Source organism: Elephas maximus, chromosome 25, assembly GCF_024166365.1.
Source record: "Elephas maximus indicus isolate mEleMax1 chromosome 25, mEleMax1 primary haplotype, whole genome shotgun sequence".
NCBI classification, from domain to species: Eukaryota; Metazoa; Chordata; class Mammalia; order Proboscidea; family Elephantidae; genus Elephas; species Elephas maximus.
The window spans coordinates 48112433-48131194 of NC_064843.1; the positions used below are offsets into that span (position 1 = coordinate 48112433).

Here is an 18762-nt window from a genome sequence, read left to right on the forward strand (position 1 = left end):
CATCCTTACTGTTTTTGCTGCTGATAGTTACAGAATTTACCTCTCTTGTCCTATTTCTGTGTTGCTACAGGTCATATCAGGTCAATTCTTATCCGATAAGAAAATTGGCACGTATGTAGAAGTGGATATGTACGGGTTGCCCACAGACACTATACGTAAGGAATTCCGCACTCGTATGGTGATGAACAATGGTCTCAATCCAGTTTACAATGAAGAATCATTCGTCTTTCGGAAGGTAGGACATTTTCAGTGAGTCCAACTTGCTCTGATAACTTCAGGGCCACATTTTAGTGCATAGACGCTACACAGTATAGAGACTGAGTTATTCAGCCCGCTATGTCTTCTTTTTTTTCCCCGGTCTAATATCTGTAGTTGTCATGAGTTTTTCTGTTTCACCTTTCTGTTTTTTTTTTTTTTTTTTAATTTTATTGTGCTTTAGGTGAAAGTTTACAGTGCAAATTATTTTCTCATATGAAAATTTATACACAAATTGTCTTGCAACATTGACTGCAATCCCCGCAATGTGTCCGCACTCTCCCCCGTTCCACCCTGGCTTCCCCATGTCCATTCATCCAGTTTTCCTGTCCCTTCCTGTCTTCTCATCTTTGCTTTTGGGCAGGTGTTGCCCATTTGGTCTCATATACTTGATTGAACTAAGAAGCACGTTCATCACATGTGTTGCTGTTTGTTTTATAGGCCTGTCTAATCTTTGGCTGAAAGGTAGACTTTGGGAGTGGCTTCAGTTCTGAGTGAGCAGGGTGTCCAGGGGCCATAGTCTCAGGAGCTCCTCCAGTTTCTGTTAGACCACTAAGTGTGGTCTTCTTTTATGAATTTGAATTTTGTTCTACATTTTTCTCCCTCTCTATCCGGGATACTCTGTTGTGATTCCTGTCAGAGTGGTTGGTTGTGGTGGCCAGCCACCATCTAGTTCTTCTGGGCTCAGGCTGGTGCAGTCTGTGGTTCATGTGGTCCAGTTGTCCTTTGGTTTTCTTCATTCTCCTTTGCTACGGATGAGATGGGACCACCAGATGTATCTTAGATGGCTGCTTGCCCTTCCTTCTTTTTGATGCACCCCTCCTCCTTGAAATGGCCCACCTTCTACGTGGCAATCCTACAACTCCAGGTTTTCAGTCTGCTTAGAATGTGCCCCAGCTGGGGGACACCGTTAGACATTGGAAGGTTCTTCCCTACCCTGGCTGCACCTGGTATCTTGTACTCTTCCTTCAGCTTAGCAGGGCAGGGGATATGCTACATTCAAAACTAAGGTGAATAAATGTTATTACACAGGTCAGTTGGCCTGGTGCTGTACCTCCAGAAAGTGTGGCCTTGTTTCTTATTTGTTTTTCCCCCAATACTGTACAGTGTATCCTAAGAGCAATCAAAATTATCTTCTGTAATATTCGGTGTTTAATCTCTTAATCATTATTCCCCTTTGTTTCTCTTTTGTCTACTGAAGTTTCATCAAAAAACCCATGTGTTGATGGTGCTGTCTTCAAGAATATCTGCTTGTCTCTCTTGCTTGTTCAGTTGTCCCGACCAAAATGATGACTTGCTGCTTCTTTGGGCACAGGCTTTCCAGGTGATTCTGTTCCATGTGCATGTCATGCAACACAGATAAACAGCTTCCAGTCTTAACAAAATAGGGATTATCTGCTTCAGAACAGAGTAACTGGCTTCCAGAAACCAGATTATGGGAGACCATTGTAGGTTAGATGACCCAGCCAGTTTAAAATTTAGGTTCACCCTGTGATGTGACCATCATTATCCAGATAACCTCCCATCATTGCCTTCTCTACCCCACAGGGTGTGGTGTAAATTGCATATCCAGCTGTGATTTATCTCTTTTTCTTCCCTGGGTTTTCCAACTTGTGATAGTTGGATCTGTTTCCAGGATGGGTAGTGTTCTCCAGCGTAATGAATAACCCCTGCATGCATTTGTAGAGATGCAGAAAGTTGGCTGTAGGCATTCTTCGTTTTTAATGAATAAAGAAAGGCCTGAAATATCAAACTTGTTTTCTATACTATTACTGGCCCCAGAAACAAGATGCCAAATCTGGATCCTTCACTGTTGCCTGTCATTGCCATCAGGGGCTTTAACTGTGTTTCTCTTCTTGTCGTTGTTATTGTTGTATGCACTAATCTCATGAATGGCAAGGCCCTCTACTACATGATGAGGTACAGACTGAGTGGATGTGGCGGACTTTTAGCTTGATTTCTCCTCTTCATCTTTATGAAGCTGGAATTAAATTATAACCTCTAGGTGTGAATAGGCAACAAATCCATTATCTAGTTTTGAGCATAGTCCTCAAATCAGCAAGATGTCCTGGTTGCTTTTAGCCAGTAAAAAGGCATTCCAGATTAAGGAACATTACATTTACTCTTGTCATGTTCCTATTTTATGTATTCTGCCATCTGATGCCAGACTTTATTTCCACTTATTCAGTTTGGGGATGGCAGGAGTAGATGTCTTGGGGTCAGAATGTGTTAATGTTTTTCGCTGCCCCATCTTACTGTATTTATATCCCAAAATATGTTTAAAACTGAGGAATGCAAGAAGCAAGGAGATTCCAAATTTATATATAAATTGTCTTTTATACATGATGCTCTTTAAAAAAAAAAAAATTCTTTCCGTGTTCTTAAAAATAGACAGAGTTAGATCACAGAAGCAGCACAGGTAGTAGACAGATCTCAGGATTAGCTGGGACCTGATTCCCAGGCCCAGCTCTGTCACTGACCACCTGTGAGATTAGGAAAATCACTGCCTTTCTCAGGATCGCCATTTCCTCACCCATGACATGGGTATAAGTGTAGGGAGAAAGGACAAGGGTTGGATTTGTAATCTTTAACATCTAATCCTTCTAAAACTTTGATGAGATGACTTCCAGGAAACCTATTTCAGTTGCCTGTTTCTCTGATTCAGACCCTGTAGCTTATACAGTATACTCTAGGACTGAAAATTGATCATGGGTTTATTTGTACCATAAAAGAGTATTTAAGAGCAATATTGGTATGCTTCTGATGAAGCAGCACTTAAGCTCTCGGCTGCTAACCAAAAGTCTGGTGGTTGGAATCCTCCCAGTGGCTCCTTAGAAGAATGACCTGGCAATCTGCTTCCATAAAGATTATAGCCAAGAAAACCCTATGGGACAGTTCTACTCCGGCACATGGAGTCACTATGAGTCAGAATGGACTCGTCAGCACCCAACAACAGCATGGGTATGGTTCAGATTCCTAGAGTTGTGGTTCTTGGGAACAGCACTATAAAAACTGGTGAATTTGTACATCAAAAGTCTTTATCAACAAAGTAAAAAGACAGCCTACAGATTGGGAGAAGATTTTTAGGAACCATATATCTGATAAGGACCTTATATCCAACATATACATAAAACTTCTACCACTTAATAACAGAAATATAAACAACTCAATCAAACAATGGGCAAAGGACTTGAATAAATAATTCACCAAAGAGGATATTCAGGTGCCCAACAAGCACGTGAAAAGATGCTCAATACCGATAGCTATTAGGGAGATGCAAATCTAAACCACAATGAGCTGTCATCCCACCCCCATTAGAATGGCAATGATCCAAAAAAACAAAAACAACAAGTGTTGCAACCTTGTGGCAAAACCGGAACCCTCGTCTATTTCTGGTGAGAATGTAAAATGGTACAGCCATGTGGAGAAAAGATTGGCAATTCCTCAAAATGTTGAACTTAGAACTACCACATGACTCAGAAGCTCCACTCTCAGGTATATACATCCAAGAGACTTGAAAGCAGCAACACAAACAGATGTATGTATACCAGTGTTCGTTGCAGCTCTATTCACAATAGCCAAAAGGTGGAAATAACCAAAATGTCCATCAACAGAGGAATGGATAAACAAAATATGGTATATACACACAGTGGAATATTATGCATCTGTAAAGAGAAATGAAGTTCTGATGTATGCTGCAACCTGGATGAACCTTGACAACGTCATGCTGAGCAAAATAATCCAGTCACAAGAGGATAAATACGGTGTGATCTCACTTATATGAAATAAGCAAATGTATCAAAACCAAAGATTATTAATGGCTTTTATCAGGGGTGCAAAAGAGAGGGGAAAGAAAGGGGCAGTTTTTATTTGGGGGGCATTAAGTTTATGTTAAAGTACTGAAATATTTTGGAAAAGGATCATAATAATGGTGGCACAACATGAAAAATGTAATCAGTGTCTTTGACTTGTAAATGCGAATGTGCTGGCAGGTGTTTTGGTGTTTATATTTTCTCCACAATAAATTAAAAAAAAAAAAAAAAATCCATGAAAAGCCCTGTTCTTTTTTCGCAGGTGATCCTTCCAGACCTGGCTGTCTTGAGAATAGCAGTGTACGATGACAACAGTAAGCTGATTGGCCAGAGGATCCTCCCACTGGATGGTCTCCAAGCAGGCTATAGGCACATTTCCCTTCGAAATGAAGGAAACAAACCATTGTCACTGCCAACCATTTTTTGCAATATTGTGCTTAAAACATACGTGCCTGATGGATTTGGAGGTAAGCTAAATATTTGAGTGCGGAATATAATAAGGTCCTCAATTACAAAATTATAAAACATTTCTTCCTTGCTTAAAAAAATAATTATAGTACTCGCTTCGGCAGCACATATACTAAAATTGAAACGATACAGAGAAGATTAGCATGGCTCCTGAGCAAGGATAACACGCAAATTTGTGAAGCGGTCCATGTTTTTATAGACACGTCCAAACTCCTTGAGGGACCGAATTACTGGGCTGAGGGCTGTGGGGACCATGATCTCGGGGAACATCTAGCTCAATCAACATGACATAGTTTATAAAGAAAATGCTCTCCGTTCTATTTGGTGAGTAGCTCTGGGGTATTAAAAGCCTGCGAGTGCCCGTCTAAGATACTCCTCACCCCTTCAGGCAAGGGAGAATGAAGAAAACTAAAGATACAATGGAAAGATTAGTCCAAAGGACTAATGGCCCACAACTACCACAGCCTCCACCAGACTGAGTCCAGTACAACTAGATGGTACCTGGCTACCACCACTGACTGCTCTGACAGGGCTCACAATAGAGGGTCCTGGACAGAGCTGGCGAAGAATGTAGAACAAATTCTAACTCACAAAAAAAGACCAAACTTATGGCCTGAAAGAGACTGGAGAAACCCCGAGAGCATGGCCTCCGGACACCCTTTCAGCTCACTAATGAAGTCCTTCCCGAGGTTCACCCTTTAGCCAAAGACTAGACAGGCCCATAAAACAAAACAAGACTAAAGGGACACACCAACCCAGGAGCAGAGACTAGAAGGCAGGAGGGGACAGGAAAGCTGGTAATAGGGAACCCGAGTTCGAGAAGGGGGAGCGTTGACATATCATGGGTTTGTTAAGCAATGTTTACTTTCTTTTTTTTCTTGTACTTTAGTTTTTTTTTTTTAGTTGAAGGTTTACAGAACAAACTAGCCTCTCATTAAACAGTTAGTACACATTGTTTTATGACATTGGTTAACAACCAAAAAAAAATTGCCTTGATGGATATTGGTCTATAACACAACCATATATATTTTAGCATAAAGTTGCCATAGTACATGAAAAACAATAACAGGATTTTGATTAGCATTGCTTTGATTTTCTACTTTGTGAGCATTGGCATTAAGACCTTTAGGTATATGAACATGTTATAGTTCTCATTTATGTCTCATTTTATGAGATTCAATAAATCTTTTATTATTTTAATCTAAAGGTCTTACCTATGTTTATTAGATTTAGTCATAGCCACGTTATTGTTTGTGCTACTGTTGTAAATGGTAACACTTTTAAAATCACATTTCCTAATGGTTTGTTCATGATATAAAGTGATGTAATTATTTTGTATATATTGATCTTATATCTAGCAACTTTATTGAACAAAATATTATTAATTATAATTATTTTATAATTTCTTTAAATTTTCTTTATGGCTAACCTGTGAGTAAATGATGTTTTGGATAATTCTTTAAAAAAAAAATAACAATAATAAATTTTGGTTCTGACAAATGCTACCAACACTTGTAACCTTGAAAGGATGAAGGATGTATAGTAACCTCAGTTTTCATAGTAAGAAATTAAAAGGCAAGGCTAGATTATCTTTTTTTTTTTTTACAGGAATAAATGGGAGTTCATTATCTTGAAATTATCTTTTTTGCATTACCTTTTTATTGTAAAAATATATATAACACAACATTTGTCAATTCAGTGTTTTTCACACGTTTAGTGACGCCAATTCCATTTAATCATGTTGTACAACCATCACCAATATTTATTGCCAAATTTTCATCCCCGTAAACAGAAACTCAATGCTTCCTAAACAATGACTCCCCTCTTCCCCCCTCCTCCTGCCCCTGGTAACCTGTGTACAGTTGCTTATTCTAGCTATTTAATGTAAGTGAGATCACACGTATTTGTTCTTTTGTGATTGACTTAATTCACTCAGCATAATGTTTTCAAGGTTCACCTATGAGGTAGCATGTATCAGGACTTCATTTTTCTTTATGGCTGAGTAATATTCCATTGTATGTCTTTATCACAAGGCTACATTATCTTTAAGGTCCTTCCTTATTTTAAAATCAGTCAATTCAGGGACCAAATTACAGGGCTCAGGGCTGTGGGGACCATGGTCCTGGGGGACATCTAGCTCAATTGGCAAAACATAGTCTATAGTCTATAAAGAAAATGTTCTAAATCCAAATGTAATGAGTAGCGATTGGGGTCTTAAAAGCCTGTGAGCAGCCATCTAAGATATATCTACTGGTCCCATCCCAGCTGGAGCAAATGAGAATGAAGAAAACCAAAAACACAAGAGAAAGATTAGTCCAAAGGACTAATGGACCACAACTACCACAACCTCCACCATACTGATCCCAGAACAACTAGATGGTGCCCAGTTACCACCATCTACTGCTCTGGCAGGGATCACAAATAGAGGGTCCCGAACTGAGTGAGAGAAAAATGTAGAACAAAATTCAAATTTACAACAACAAAAAAAAAAACTACCAAACTTGCTGGTCTGTCAGGCTAGAGAAACCCTGTGAATATGGCCCCTGGACACTCTTTTAACTCAGTACTGAAGTCACTGAGGTTCACCCTTCAGCCAAAGATTGGACAGGTCTATAGGGCCAAGAATAACAAATGTGAGGGAAGTGATTCATAGTTCAATCGTATATGCGAGACTAATGGACACACCAAAAGCAAAGACGAGAAGGCAAAAAGGGACAGGAAAACTGGATGAATGGAAACAGGGAACCTGGGGTGAAGGGGAAAGTGTTGACACATTGCGGGCTTGGCAACCAATGTCACAAAATGATATGTGTATTAACTGTTTAATGAGAAGCTAACTTGTTCTGTAAACTTTCAACTAAATCACAATTAAAAAAAAATCAATCCTCATTATTCATGGATTCTGTATTTGCACATATGCCTACTTGCTCGAATTTATTTATGACTTCCAAATCAATACTCGTGGCTCTTTTACATCCTTAGTGGATATGCACAGACATGCACAAAGCACTCTTTTTCAGGTGAGGTCCAACTAGGTGGCACTCTGCCCTCTTGTGGTAGCTTTCATACTTTAAACAAATGTCCTTTTCACAGTCTGTTTCGAGCCATGTTTTTCATATTTTTGTGCTTTTTGTTGGTAATTGTGCTGTTTAAAATGGGCTTAAAGCATTGCACTGACATCTTTGTCTACTGTTCCTAAGCACAAAAGACTGTGATAAAATTATGTGAGAAAACACATGTGTTAGATAACCAAAACCAAACCCAGTGCCATCGAGTCGGTGCCGACTCATAGTGACCCTATAGGACAGAGTAGAACTGCCCCATAGAGTCTCCAAGCAGCACCTGGTGGATTTGAACTGCTGACCCCTTAGTTAGCAGCTGTAGCACTTAACTACTGCACCACCAGGGTTTCCGTGTGTTAGATAAGCTTCATTCAAATATGAATTTTAATGCTATTGGCCATGCATTCAATCTTAATGAATCAACAATATATATTAAATAAGGTGTCTTTAAACAGAAACACCCAAAGTTATGTATTGATCAGTCAATGAAAATGTTGTGACCAGAGACTTGCAGGTCAGCGGTTAAGTTCACTAATTCAGTATGTGCAAAAACTTCTTAGGACATAACTGCCGAAAATTGAAGAAAGTACTACAATTTTTTGTTGTTTATCGACTTCTAGAAATATGTTTTGTGAAGTATATGTTTACACCAGTAGTCAAAGATGAAAAAAGACATTAATAATGTGGAACCATAGATCTCTTATCAGTTGGCCTCACTAAAATATTTAAATTGAACTCAGTTATCAACAGCCCTGGGTATTCTTCCAAATCCATGACAGAGTTCAATTTCATTAAGTTTCTGGCTTAACTAAGATAATCTACAGGAGGAGTCAAAACCTGAACCAAGCCATTGGATTTTTCTTAAACCCAAACATTTTAACTTTTTATAACCCCTAACTAAGCCAAGAACATTAAAAGAAAAAAAAGAACCTCTATATCCTAGAGCCTCTTGAACCATAAGAAAACAGTACGGCATAATGATTGTATCAAATTAACCAAGGTTCCAGTGTTAACTCTCTACTGCCAGCTGGGTGACCTGGGAGAAGTGACATAACCTCTCTCAAGTCCCTCATTTCCTCACCTCTTGAATGAAAATAGTAATAAACTTCCCTTGTGAAGAGCTCATCCCTGTAGTATGGGATGTGGCTAGGGCTGAAAACTATGTTCACAGGTGTGTGTATCGTAGATATAGATATAATTTTTATATTATACTGGAACACATCATTATTTTCTTTGGGCAGATTTGGGGATTTTGTCGCTTTTTTATTTGTTTTAATGCACACTTCTCTGGAGAGCAGATTTTCCGCAACTAATCCTCAACTTTAATGACCCAGGTGCAGGTCTAAAAAGTAAGTTAAGCCATAAGGATTTGTCAGTCACAAAATCCATTGTAAAGACGCTTCTATCTCTTGGTTCTCATGAAAAAGGAAGCATATTAGAAGCTGCAACATAAAAAAAAAAAACAGTAACAGAATTAAGAGTGAATAACAGAGGCTGGGGAGGAGTGCTATGGGGCTGGACAAATGTATAAAAGGAGACAGGAGGCCTGTAGCATGTATTTGTGTGTGTGTGTGAAGGCCTGGAGCCCTGTGGCAAGCCCCAGAAAGCTGCCTGCATTGCAGCACAGTGATGGCCAGGAGGGATGATCGAATGAATTAAATTGCCTCCCATATACTTGCATTTAGAAAGCAGGGAGTGTATGATACATACAGAATACATTTTATAAGTGGTTCTATAAACAAACATTTTAACATTTTGCCTCTACATGGGGTAAATTTCAAATGAAATTCTTTATAATTCATTCCGGGAAAATGGGCCATTTGAGTAGAAAAGGAAAAGGAAAATAGTTTGTTGAGCTCCTACTTTGAGATTGTCTGTTTTTCTGCGCCCTGATTAGATGCTGTTTCGTTAAGAACACTGACTGGAGCCCAGTGGCTTATTATCTCTTTGACCTTGCATGAGTTATGCTTAACGTTTCCATGTTTAGTGTTCTTATCTACAGCACAGAGAACAGCAGTCCCCACCTCATTCATGGGAATTAAATGAGTTCTTGAAACAGTGCCTGAACATGGCAGTTTCTCCATTAATATTACCAGTGTTTTTAGAAAGTGCCTCAGTAAATTATTTCATCAGGAAATGTTCTGGTTAAGATGGCCTTGTCAATGCATACACCATAACAACCCCTGACAACAAAGACTTGCGAAACTAAGTAAAGCAGACACAAATAACAACTACAGATCCCAGAACATCAAATGGAGGGTTGAAGAAACAGACTGAGCACTGACTGGAAGGAAAAACAGAGTGAGACCAGTGGAAAAACAGAGTGAGACCAGTGGAAAAACAGATTTGCGGATCGACCGTGCCCTGCCTGCTGGTGTGACACAGCGTGACCATTTGGGGACAAGAGGATTTCCATCCAAGAAGCTCAATGAACTCTATACAGGATAGACTACAAAAGAAATTCACCAAGACATATTGTAATCAAACTTTCTAGAACCAAAGACAAAGAATTTTGAGAACAGCTCCAGAAAAGTGAAATATCACCTACACAGTGGCTTCAATAAGACCAGGTGCTGATTTCTCATCAGAAACCATGCAGGCAAGAAGGCAAAGGGATGTCATATACAAAGCCCTAAAAGAAAATAATTGCCAACCAAGAATCATATATCCATCAAAACCATCTTTCAAAAATGAGAGTGAAATTAGGACATTAGGAATGTTGTAGTTAGAGAATTTCCATATGGCGAGAAAGTCAAGTTGATCTCAAGATATAACGGACTATTTTAAATTTAGGATGATAAATATAAACTTCAGAATAATAACAAAAAAGTAATAAATCTACTCACCAAAACAAAGAAGAAAATCAAAAAGACTCAGTAAACACAAAAATAACAATAATGAATGAAAGGAAAAGAAAATCCATATGCAAAAGAACTCATCTCAGAAAATAAAGAACAAAGAGACTGTTAATACCACAACAAAATGGCAGCAGTAAATCCATACCCATCGATAATCAAACTGAATGTAAGTGGATTAAATGACCAGTCAAGAGACAGAGAATGACAGAATGGATTTTTTAAAAGACCTATCGATATGTTGTCTATAAGAGATATGTTGTCTATAAGAGATACACCTTAGACACAAAGACATAAACAGGTTAAAAATCAAAGGATGAAAAAAATGAAATAGAATTGAGAATCCAGAAGTAAATCCACCCATCTGTGGGCAACTGATTTTCAACAAGGGGTCAAAGTCCATTCAGTGAGGAAGAAACAGTCTCTTTACAAATGGTGCTGTCATAACTGGATATCCATTTGCAGAAAAATGAAACAGGATCCATACCTCACACCATACACAGAAACTAACTCAAAATGAATCAAAGACCTGAATGTTAAAGCTAAAACTGTAAAGTTCCTAGAAGATAATATAGGGACAAAACTATGGTACCTAAATTTCTTTAGAAATAGATTATCAAACACAACTACAAATGCATGAACAACAGAAGACAAATTAGATAACTGGGGCTGCCTAAAAATGAAGTACTTATACTCATCAAAAAACTTTATCAAAAGGGTAAAAAGAGAACATTCAGATTGGGAAAAAACTTTGAAAATGGTACACTGCTAAGGGTCTAATCTCTAAAACATATGGGAAACTTCAACTCGACAGCAGTTAAAAAATGGGCAAAGGACATGAACAGACACTTGACCCAAGAGGATATTTAAGTGGCCAACAAATACATGAAAAGATGCTCATGACCATTAGCCAGCAGAGAGATACCATCTTACCCCTACAAAAATGGCACTGATCAAAAAAAAAAAAAACAGGAAACAACAAATGATGACAAGGTTGTAGGGGAGACTAGAACCTTACCTACTGCTGGTGGATTCTAAAATGGTGCAACCATTATGGGAAATGTTATGCGGCTTCCTAAAAAACTAGAAATAGAAATATTCTATGATCCAGCAATCTCATTCCTAGAAATATACTCTAGAGATCTAATAGCAGTGACGTGAATAGACCTATGCACTCACCTATGTTTAGTGTAGCATTATTCACAATAGCAAAAAGATGGAAACAACCTTTGTGCCCATCGATGGATAAATAAAATGTGGTATATACATACAATGGAATACTACACACCTATAAAGAATAACGATGAGTCTGCAAAACATCTTACAGCATGCATGAATCTGGAGGACATTATACTAAGTGAAATAAATCAAGCACAAAAGGACAAATACTGTATGATCCCACTTTTATAAAAAGACAAAAATAGGTATATATACAGAAACCAACATTCTTTGGTGGTTACCAGGGATGGAAGGGAGAGAGAGAGAGAATCGCTCTCTAGAGAGTAGAAACTTGTTAGTTTTTATGATGGGAAACACTGAGTGTCATTGAAGTAAGCACAACATAACCAAGGTAAATGATGACACTAAGAAATACACGAGAATAAAGGATATTATTGGTAGATGCTATAACATGCATAATTTGGCAACAACAGCAGTAACAACCAAAAAATATGGTTACATTGGTAAATATGTATGCATATATGTGTATACGAAGGTGTATGTGTGTATATATGTGAACACATGTAGGTGTATCTATAGGCATATCTACATACATGTTTTTGTGTGCTATACATGTGTTTATACATATATTTAGATATATAATAAAGCACATAGAGGGGCATAGTCATGGATACCTCCTAGAGATAACCAAATACCTCACAGGATTGGTTTACTAGGTTTGAAGGCTTAGGACCATAGTCTTGTGGGACATTTCAGTCAATTGATACAACATAGTCTATAAAGTTTATGTTCTACATCCTGGTTTGGTAAGTAGTGTCTAGAGTCTTAAAAGCTTTTGGATAGCCATCTAAGATACAACTCTTGGTCTCTACTCATCTGTAGCAAAAGAGAAAGAAGGAAACCAAAGGCTCAAAGAAGAAACTAGTTTACAGGACCAACTGCCTACACGAACTACTACCTCACCTATCCAGAGACCAGAAGAACTAGATGGTGCCCGGCTACCACTACCTACCATTCTAACAGGGGCCACGATAGGTGGTCCTCGATAGAAGGGAAGAAAATTGTAGAACAAAACTCAAGTTCTTAAAAAAAGGCCCGACTTACTGGACTAGCAGAGACTAGGGGAACCCCCAAGACTATCGCCCTGAGGTACCCTTTAAACTTTGAACAAAAACTACTCCCAGAGGTCACCTTTCAGCTAAGTAACCGATTGGCTCATAAACAGTATTGTGCATGAATACTGTGCTCTTTTTATTTAAAAAAAAAAAAAATCATATATGTGAGACCAGCTGGTCAACATTTACCCTAAAGCAGAGATGAGAAAGTCAGGGGGTGGGCAGGGAAGCAAGAATAATGAAACCATCAGAACGGTAATAATGAGAATCTTAACACGATGTGGAGAATGTAACCAATGTCACTGAAAAAAATAGCTATTGTTAAATGGGAACCTAATTCGCTGTGTAAACTTTCACCAAAAACTCAATAAAATATTTTTTAAAAATCATTTTGTCATAAGCAATTCATCATCCTAAGAAAAATCTCTTAATTCTTTGCCTACTGAGAAGTTCCAGAATTCCAACGTGTAAGTAATGTCATTGGGATTGTCTTTATGTACCAACAATTTTATGTTCTGTGAATTTTTTATAATTTATTTTTTGTTGTTGTTGAGAGTATACACAGCAGAACATATACCAATTTAATGATTTCTATATGTGCAATTCAGTGACATTGGTTACATTCTTTGAGTTGTACAAACATTCTGACTCTCCTTTTCTGAACTGTCTCTCCCCCATTAACATGAACTCAGCCCTCAGTTTTCTATCTAATCTTTTGAGTTGCTGTTGTTAATTTGAACCTGTATAGATAGTTCTTAAAAGAACACAATGCTTAGGGCAAACATTCTTTATTAGGTAAGGTAAACTGTTATTTAGTTTTAAGAAGACATCAGGGGATATATTCGGTTTAAGATTTAAAGATTATCTCAGGACAATAGGGGGTTTATCTAGCCTTAATAGCTCCAGAAATTTTGAATTTCATGAGAATTTGAAATTCTGTTCTACATTTTATCCCTTTTGATTGGGACTTTCCTATAAAATCTTTGATCAAAATGTTCAGTAATGATAGCCAGACACCATCCAGTTCCTGATTTTAAAACATACAGCTACAGTAATCAAAACAACCTGGTACTGGTATAATAATACACATAGACCAATGAAACAGAACTGAGAGTCTATAAATTCTGTGGTCAACTGATTTTTGACAAGGGTTCTAAGTCCATTCGATGGGGATAGATGAGTCTCTTCAATAAATGATGTTGGGAGAACTGGATCTCCACATGTAGATAAATGAAACAGGATCCATGCCATACACAACAATAAATCCAAATGGATTAAGGGCCTGCATGTAAAAACTAAAACCATAAAATTCTGAGAAGACAATGCAGGGGCAATACCATCAGGCCTAGCTTTTTAGATTATGAATCTGATAACCAAAATATATATTAAAATTCAACAACTTAATAACAACCCAATCAAAAAATGGGCAAAGGACTTGAATAGACATCTCATCAAAGAGGACATTCAAGTGGCCGCCAAACACATGAAAAGATGCCCAGGGTCATTAGCCATCAGGAAAATGCAAATCAAAAAAACAATGAGATACCATTTCACTCTGACTAGGATGGCTAAAATAAAAATAAAAAAACAGAAAATAATAAATGTTGACATGGATGTAGGAGAATTGGAACCCTTGTCCATTGCCGATGGGAATGCAAAATGGTACAGCCGTTGTGGAGAACAATGTGATGATTCCTTAAAAAACTAAGAACTACCATTAAAAAAAAAAAATTACCATTGAGTCAATTCTGACTCATAATGACCCAATAGGACAGAGTAGAACTTCCCCCTAGGGTTTCCAAGGAACAGTTGGTGGATTCAAACTGGTGACCTTTTGGTTAGCAGCTGAGCTGTTAACCAACTGCGCAACCAGAGCTCCAGAACTACCAATTCATAGAACAAGTCCCTTGGGTATACTCCTAGCAGTGGAATTGCTGGGTCATATGGGTCAGACCATACGACCCAGCAATTCCACTGCTAGGAGTATACTCAAGGGACTTGATCTATGAATTTTTTAAATGTATTTAAATCTCAGTAGTGTTAGGTGAGTAGCATCATTTTTACAGAAAAAAGAAATATGTTCCAAAGGCTTTTTTAAGTTAAGACTGTTCTTAAATAGGGTTTGGGCATCAACAGAAGCTTCTGAACTCAAACTATCCACCTTTTTGGTTAGCAGCCAAGCTCTTAACCACTGTGCCACCAGGGCTTCCAGAAGCTTCCAGTCACCTACTTATTGGGTTCTGTGCTATGAGGTCAATATATGATCATGAATCCCTAATGATGGTACTTTCACAGTTGTCTGTAACTAACCTTACCTTTTTCCTTGTGGTACCCTCTAGAGGCCCTCAACTCTGGGCCACCGTGGTTCCCTCCCACATGAGATACATTTAGAGCCATTTTTTTCCATCCTGATCCTCTTGCACTCATATAGTTCTTGTGAGCTGCTGTTTAATCATTCCCTGGCTCATGGTGACCCCATGCACAGCAGGATAACACTGTTGTGATCCATAGGGTTTTCACTGACTGATTTTTAGAAGTAGATTACCAGGCCTTTCTCCCTAGTCTTGCATAGTCTGGAAACTCCACTAAAACCTGTTCAGCATAATAGCAACACACAAGCCTCCACTTGAGGTGCATTGGTGGGGAATCGAACCTGGATTTCCCACATGGAAGTCAAGAATTCTACCACTGAACAACCACTACCCTCTTCTACTCATACTAGTTCTCTTTTTCATTCTTGCCCCTCAGCCGACAGAGGCAGGGGATTTTAGTCCAACTGCTCTCCTTTCCATCACTACAATATAATAACTCCTAAAACAAACAAACAAAAAAAGTCATTGTCGAGTCAATTCTGACTCATAGCAACCCTATAAGACAAATAAAACTGTCCCCAGAGGGTTTCCAAGGAGCGGCTGGTGGATTTGAACTTCTGGTTTGCAGCCAAGCTCTCAACCACTGTGCCACCAGGGCTCCATAATAACTCCCAGGACACACAAATAATAGAGCAAAGATGGCCATGGTGTACTTCTGAACTCTTCAAAGAGAGTTCTGTTTCTCCAGCTGCCTAGATGTAAAATAACGTTCAATGAAGAATAGAGTTGAAGTCTCTTAGCTACCAGAAACTAAACTTTAATGTAAAAATATAGTAACATTTAGGAAAGATGACTAGGAATGCATTGAGAAGACTTGGTTTAATGTTTTCAATGTCATTTTGCTAGTGCCCAAAAAGAGAAAAACAGCCCTCTCTTTTACTCCCACACTGGTACACAAAATAGGAGTAGTACGTTGGGTGCTAAGACACGTTCTTCCTTAGTCAAATTCAGTGAGACTGGGAGTACTGGGCTGTCTTTGCTGTTCTGTCTGTAGTCACAAACACCACTGATGATAGCATTACCCATCACAGCTTTATCCCTGTGAGCCACTGCTGTTGCTGACTGGAAATAGTCCAGGTCTAATGACAATTTAACGAGAGTCAGTATTTCTTTTTCCCCACCCACTGTTGCTTTTGACGAGTTTTATCATTTGTATTTTTTATTGATACTGAATGTTAGCAAAGTAAACAAATAAGGGGGTTGATGCCATGCTTCCAAAATATATGACACCTCAGCATTACGTTTAAATGTCATTCTGTATTGTGTGTCTTGAGCTTCTCATCGCTTTGTTCCTTGAGCAGAGCTCATGACTGCTTCTTACCTGTAAATAGGTCTTCTCTTCTACAACTAGGCTGTTTTATGTAGACAGAGATACAGTGACCATTTGTTTGTTTAGCCATTTCATCTTTCCACCTCCCCTAGGATTTAAGATGCATCACAGGGCTGCCTGGTACACTCTGCCCAGCATCTCCCCCTACAAAGATGGTTGGAGTCCCTGGGTGGTGCAAAAGGTCGATACACTCAACTTCTAGATGAAAGTTTGGAAGTTTGAGCCCACTCAGAGGCACCTCGGAAGAAAAGCCTGGTGATCTACTTATGAAAAATCAGCCATTGAAAACCCTATGGAGCACAGTTCTACTCTGACGCTCATGGGGTGGCCATGAGTTGGGTCGACTTGACAGCAACTGGTACAAAGATAGTTGGCTGTTTCTTATATCAGAGATTTCCAGAGGAGGATCATCTTTGATTAAGATGCCATTCCTTGGTTTAATCTCAGTACTTCCTGACACAGTATGAAGTTGTTTGTGTTGTCCTATGCTTTACGGATGTTAAAATGCCCTCTCTCTTAAATACTTGTTAGGAAAGTGATTTGCATAATAGTAGTGATATCCACTTTTATGGCCTCTTTTGAACTATAAAAAATATTCCTCCAAGAAAGAAATCTCCAGAGGGGAAGGGAAAGATGGATCATGGTGGAATATATTGAGAATTACTAGGCTGTGAAATGCAGGAAATAATTTGGCCTTTGTTCCTGTTTCCTGAGAGTTGAACCACACCTGATGCTAATGAGTTGGGGGCTGGCCAGTCTAGAAGATACTCACACGGTGACCTGATGTTTATTATCCTCAGGAGGTATGATATAACCTATCACGACCAGATGGTGAGGCCAACAAAAGCCCAGAGCCCTAAGGCTCAGAAAGCTTCCTGGTTGACAGGAACGTCTGGTCTTGGGAGGGTAGCACATCCCTCGGGACATGGAACCTCTGCATTGGGAACTCTCCCAGACTTTACCCTAGGGATATCTTTCTTTGTATCCCTTTTTGGCTATTATAAATCTGTAATCCTAAAATGGTATACTCTCCATGAGTTCTGTGAGTCATTCCAGACAATCACTGAATCCAAAGGGATAGAAAAAACCAGTAGGTCAGAAAGTAAGAGTGTCGTGTGGGCTCCTGAGCTTGCAGCTGGCATCCTGAAAAGGTTATCAGAAACCAGCCCGGCATTTGTGGCCAGCAGGTCAGAAGGTTGGTGTGTCATGTAGACTCTCCAAACTTGCAGCTCGTATCTGCCTATTTGGCAGTCAGAAAGATGGTGTCCTTGGAACTTGTGAGCTCTGTCCTAGCTCTGGATGGCTAGGGTCAGAGAGGGTGTGCGGGCTGCCAGTGATGAAGATGAAGAAGTGGGAATGGGAGGGCTAGATCAACCTCATTTGGGGAATTGGATTCATGCTGATCCTTAGTGCACACTGGCTAAGCAGATTTAAACAGGCTCTTTATTGCCTGTCCTTTGAGATGTACTGTGAATGCCCAAGTGTGGGAGAAGTGTTACCATTTCCCAGCTGTATTTGACCAGAGGATCTTTTTGCCCCAAGCATCTGCTGTATCTTCTAGCAAACCATTCTAAGAAATGCCATCTGGGAAATGCTTCATCTTGATAGATGCTGAAAGAGCTAATCTAAAATCATAGTTATGGGATAAGCTGATCCTTATTAGCCTCACTTTGCAGCCAATAGGGGAAAAATGTATCCTCTAAGGAGCATTCTGGCTGTACTTCTTCCAAGACAGATTTGTTTGCTCCTCTGGAAGTCCATTGTATATTTGATATTCTTCGCCTATACTATAATTCAAAAGCATCCCTATTTCTTTGGTCTTCCTTATTCATTGTCCAGCTTTTCCATGCCTATGAGGCAATTAAAAATACTATGGCTTGAGTCGTTAGAACCTAAGTTTTGCCCAAGGCAGTTAGTCCTTTAGTAATCTCTTTCTGTCCCATGTGATTTAATTTGTACAAGCCCAAATAATAGAACAGAGTTTCAGGATCTGGCGGGTAACTAGTTCTCCAGTAGTTTCTGTTCTTAAGTACTGTCGAGTCTGTCCTGATTCATAGCGACCCTTTGTACAACAGAACAAAACACTGCACTGTCCTGCACCATCCTCACAATCGTTGCCATGCGTGAGCCCATCATTGCAGCCACTATGTCAGTCCATCTTGTTAAGGGTGCCCCTCTCCTTTGCTGCCCCTCTACTGTAGTTTCTAGAATTGTTAATACTGATAATTGAGAATGGATTTAAGTAATGATATTTATCCAACTAATAGATAAATCTGCAGCATCTTATTTTGTTGTATAATTTAGGCTGTATCTA

General features: G+C 39.0%; 1 protein-coding gene and 1 non-coding gene across 10 annotated transcripts in view; both read left to right on the forward strand.

The window, feature by feature from the left end:
• Nucleotides 1-18762, forward strand: part of PLCB4 (phospholipase C beta 4) — a 446434-nt gene that overhangs the window by 377453 nt on the left and 50219 nt on the right. For all 9 annotated transcript variants that reach the window (XM_049869961.1, XM_049869962.1, XM_049869959.1 and 6 more), the window contains 2 exons: nucleotides 71-235; nucleotides 4330-4534. In XM_049869961.1, the coding sequence (XP_049725918.1) occupies nucleotides 71-235; nucleotides 4330-4534 (370 nt within the window). The remainder of the gene's footprint in view (nucleotides 1-70; nucleotides 236-4329; nucleotides 4535-18762) is intronic.
• LOC126067889 (U6 spliceosomal RNA) lies at nucleotides 4624-4730 on the forward strand. The gene has a single exon (XR_007515501.1). It is a non-coding gene; the product is annotated as a U6 spliceosomal RNA (small nuclear RNA).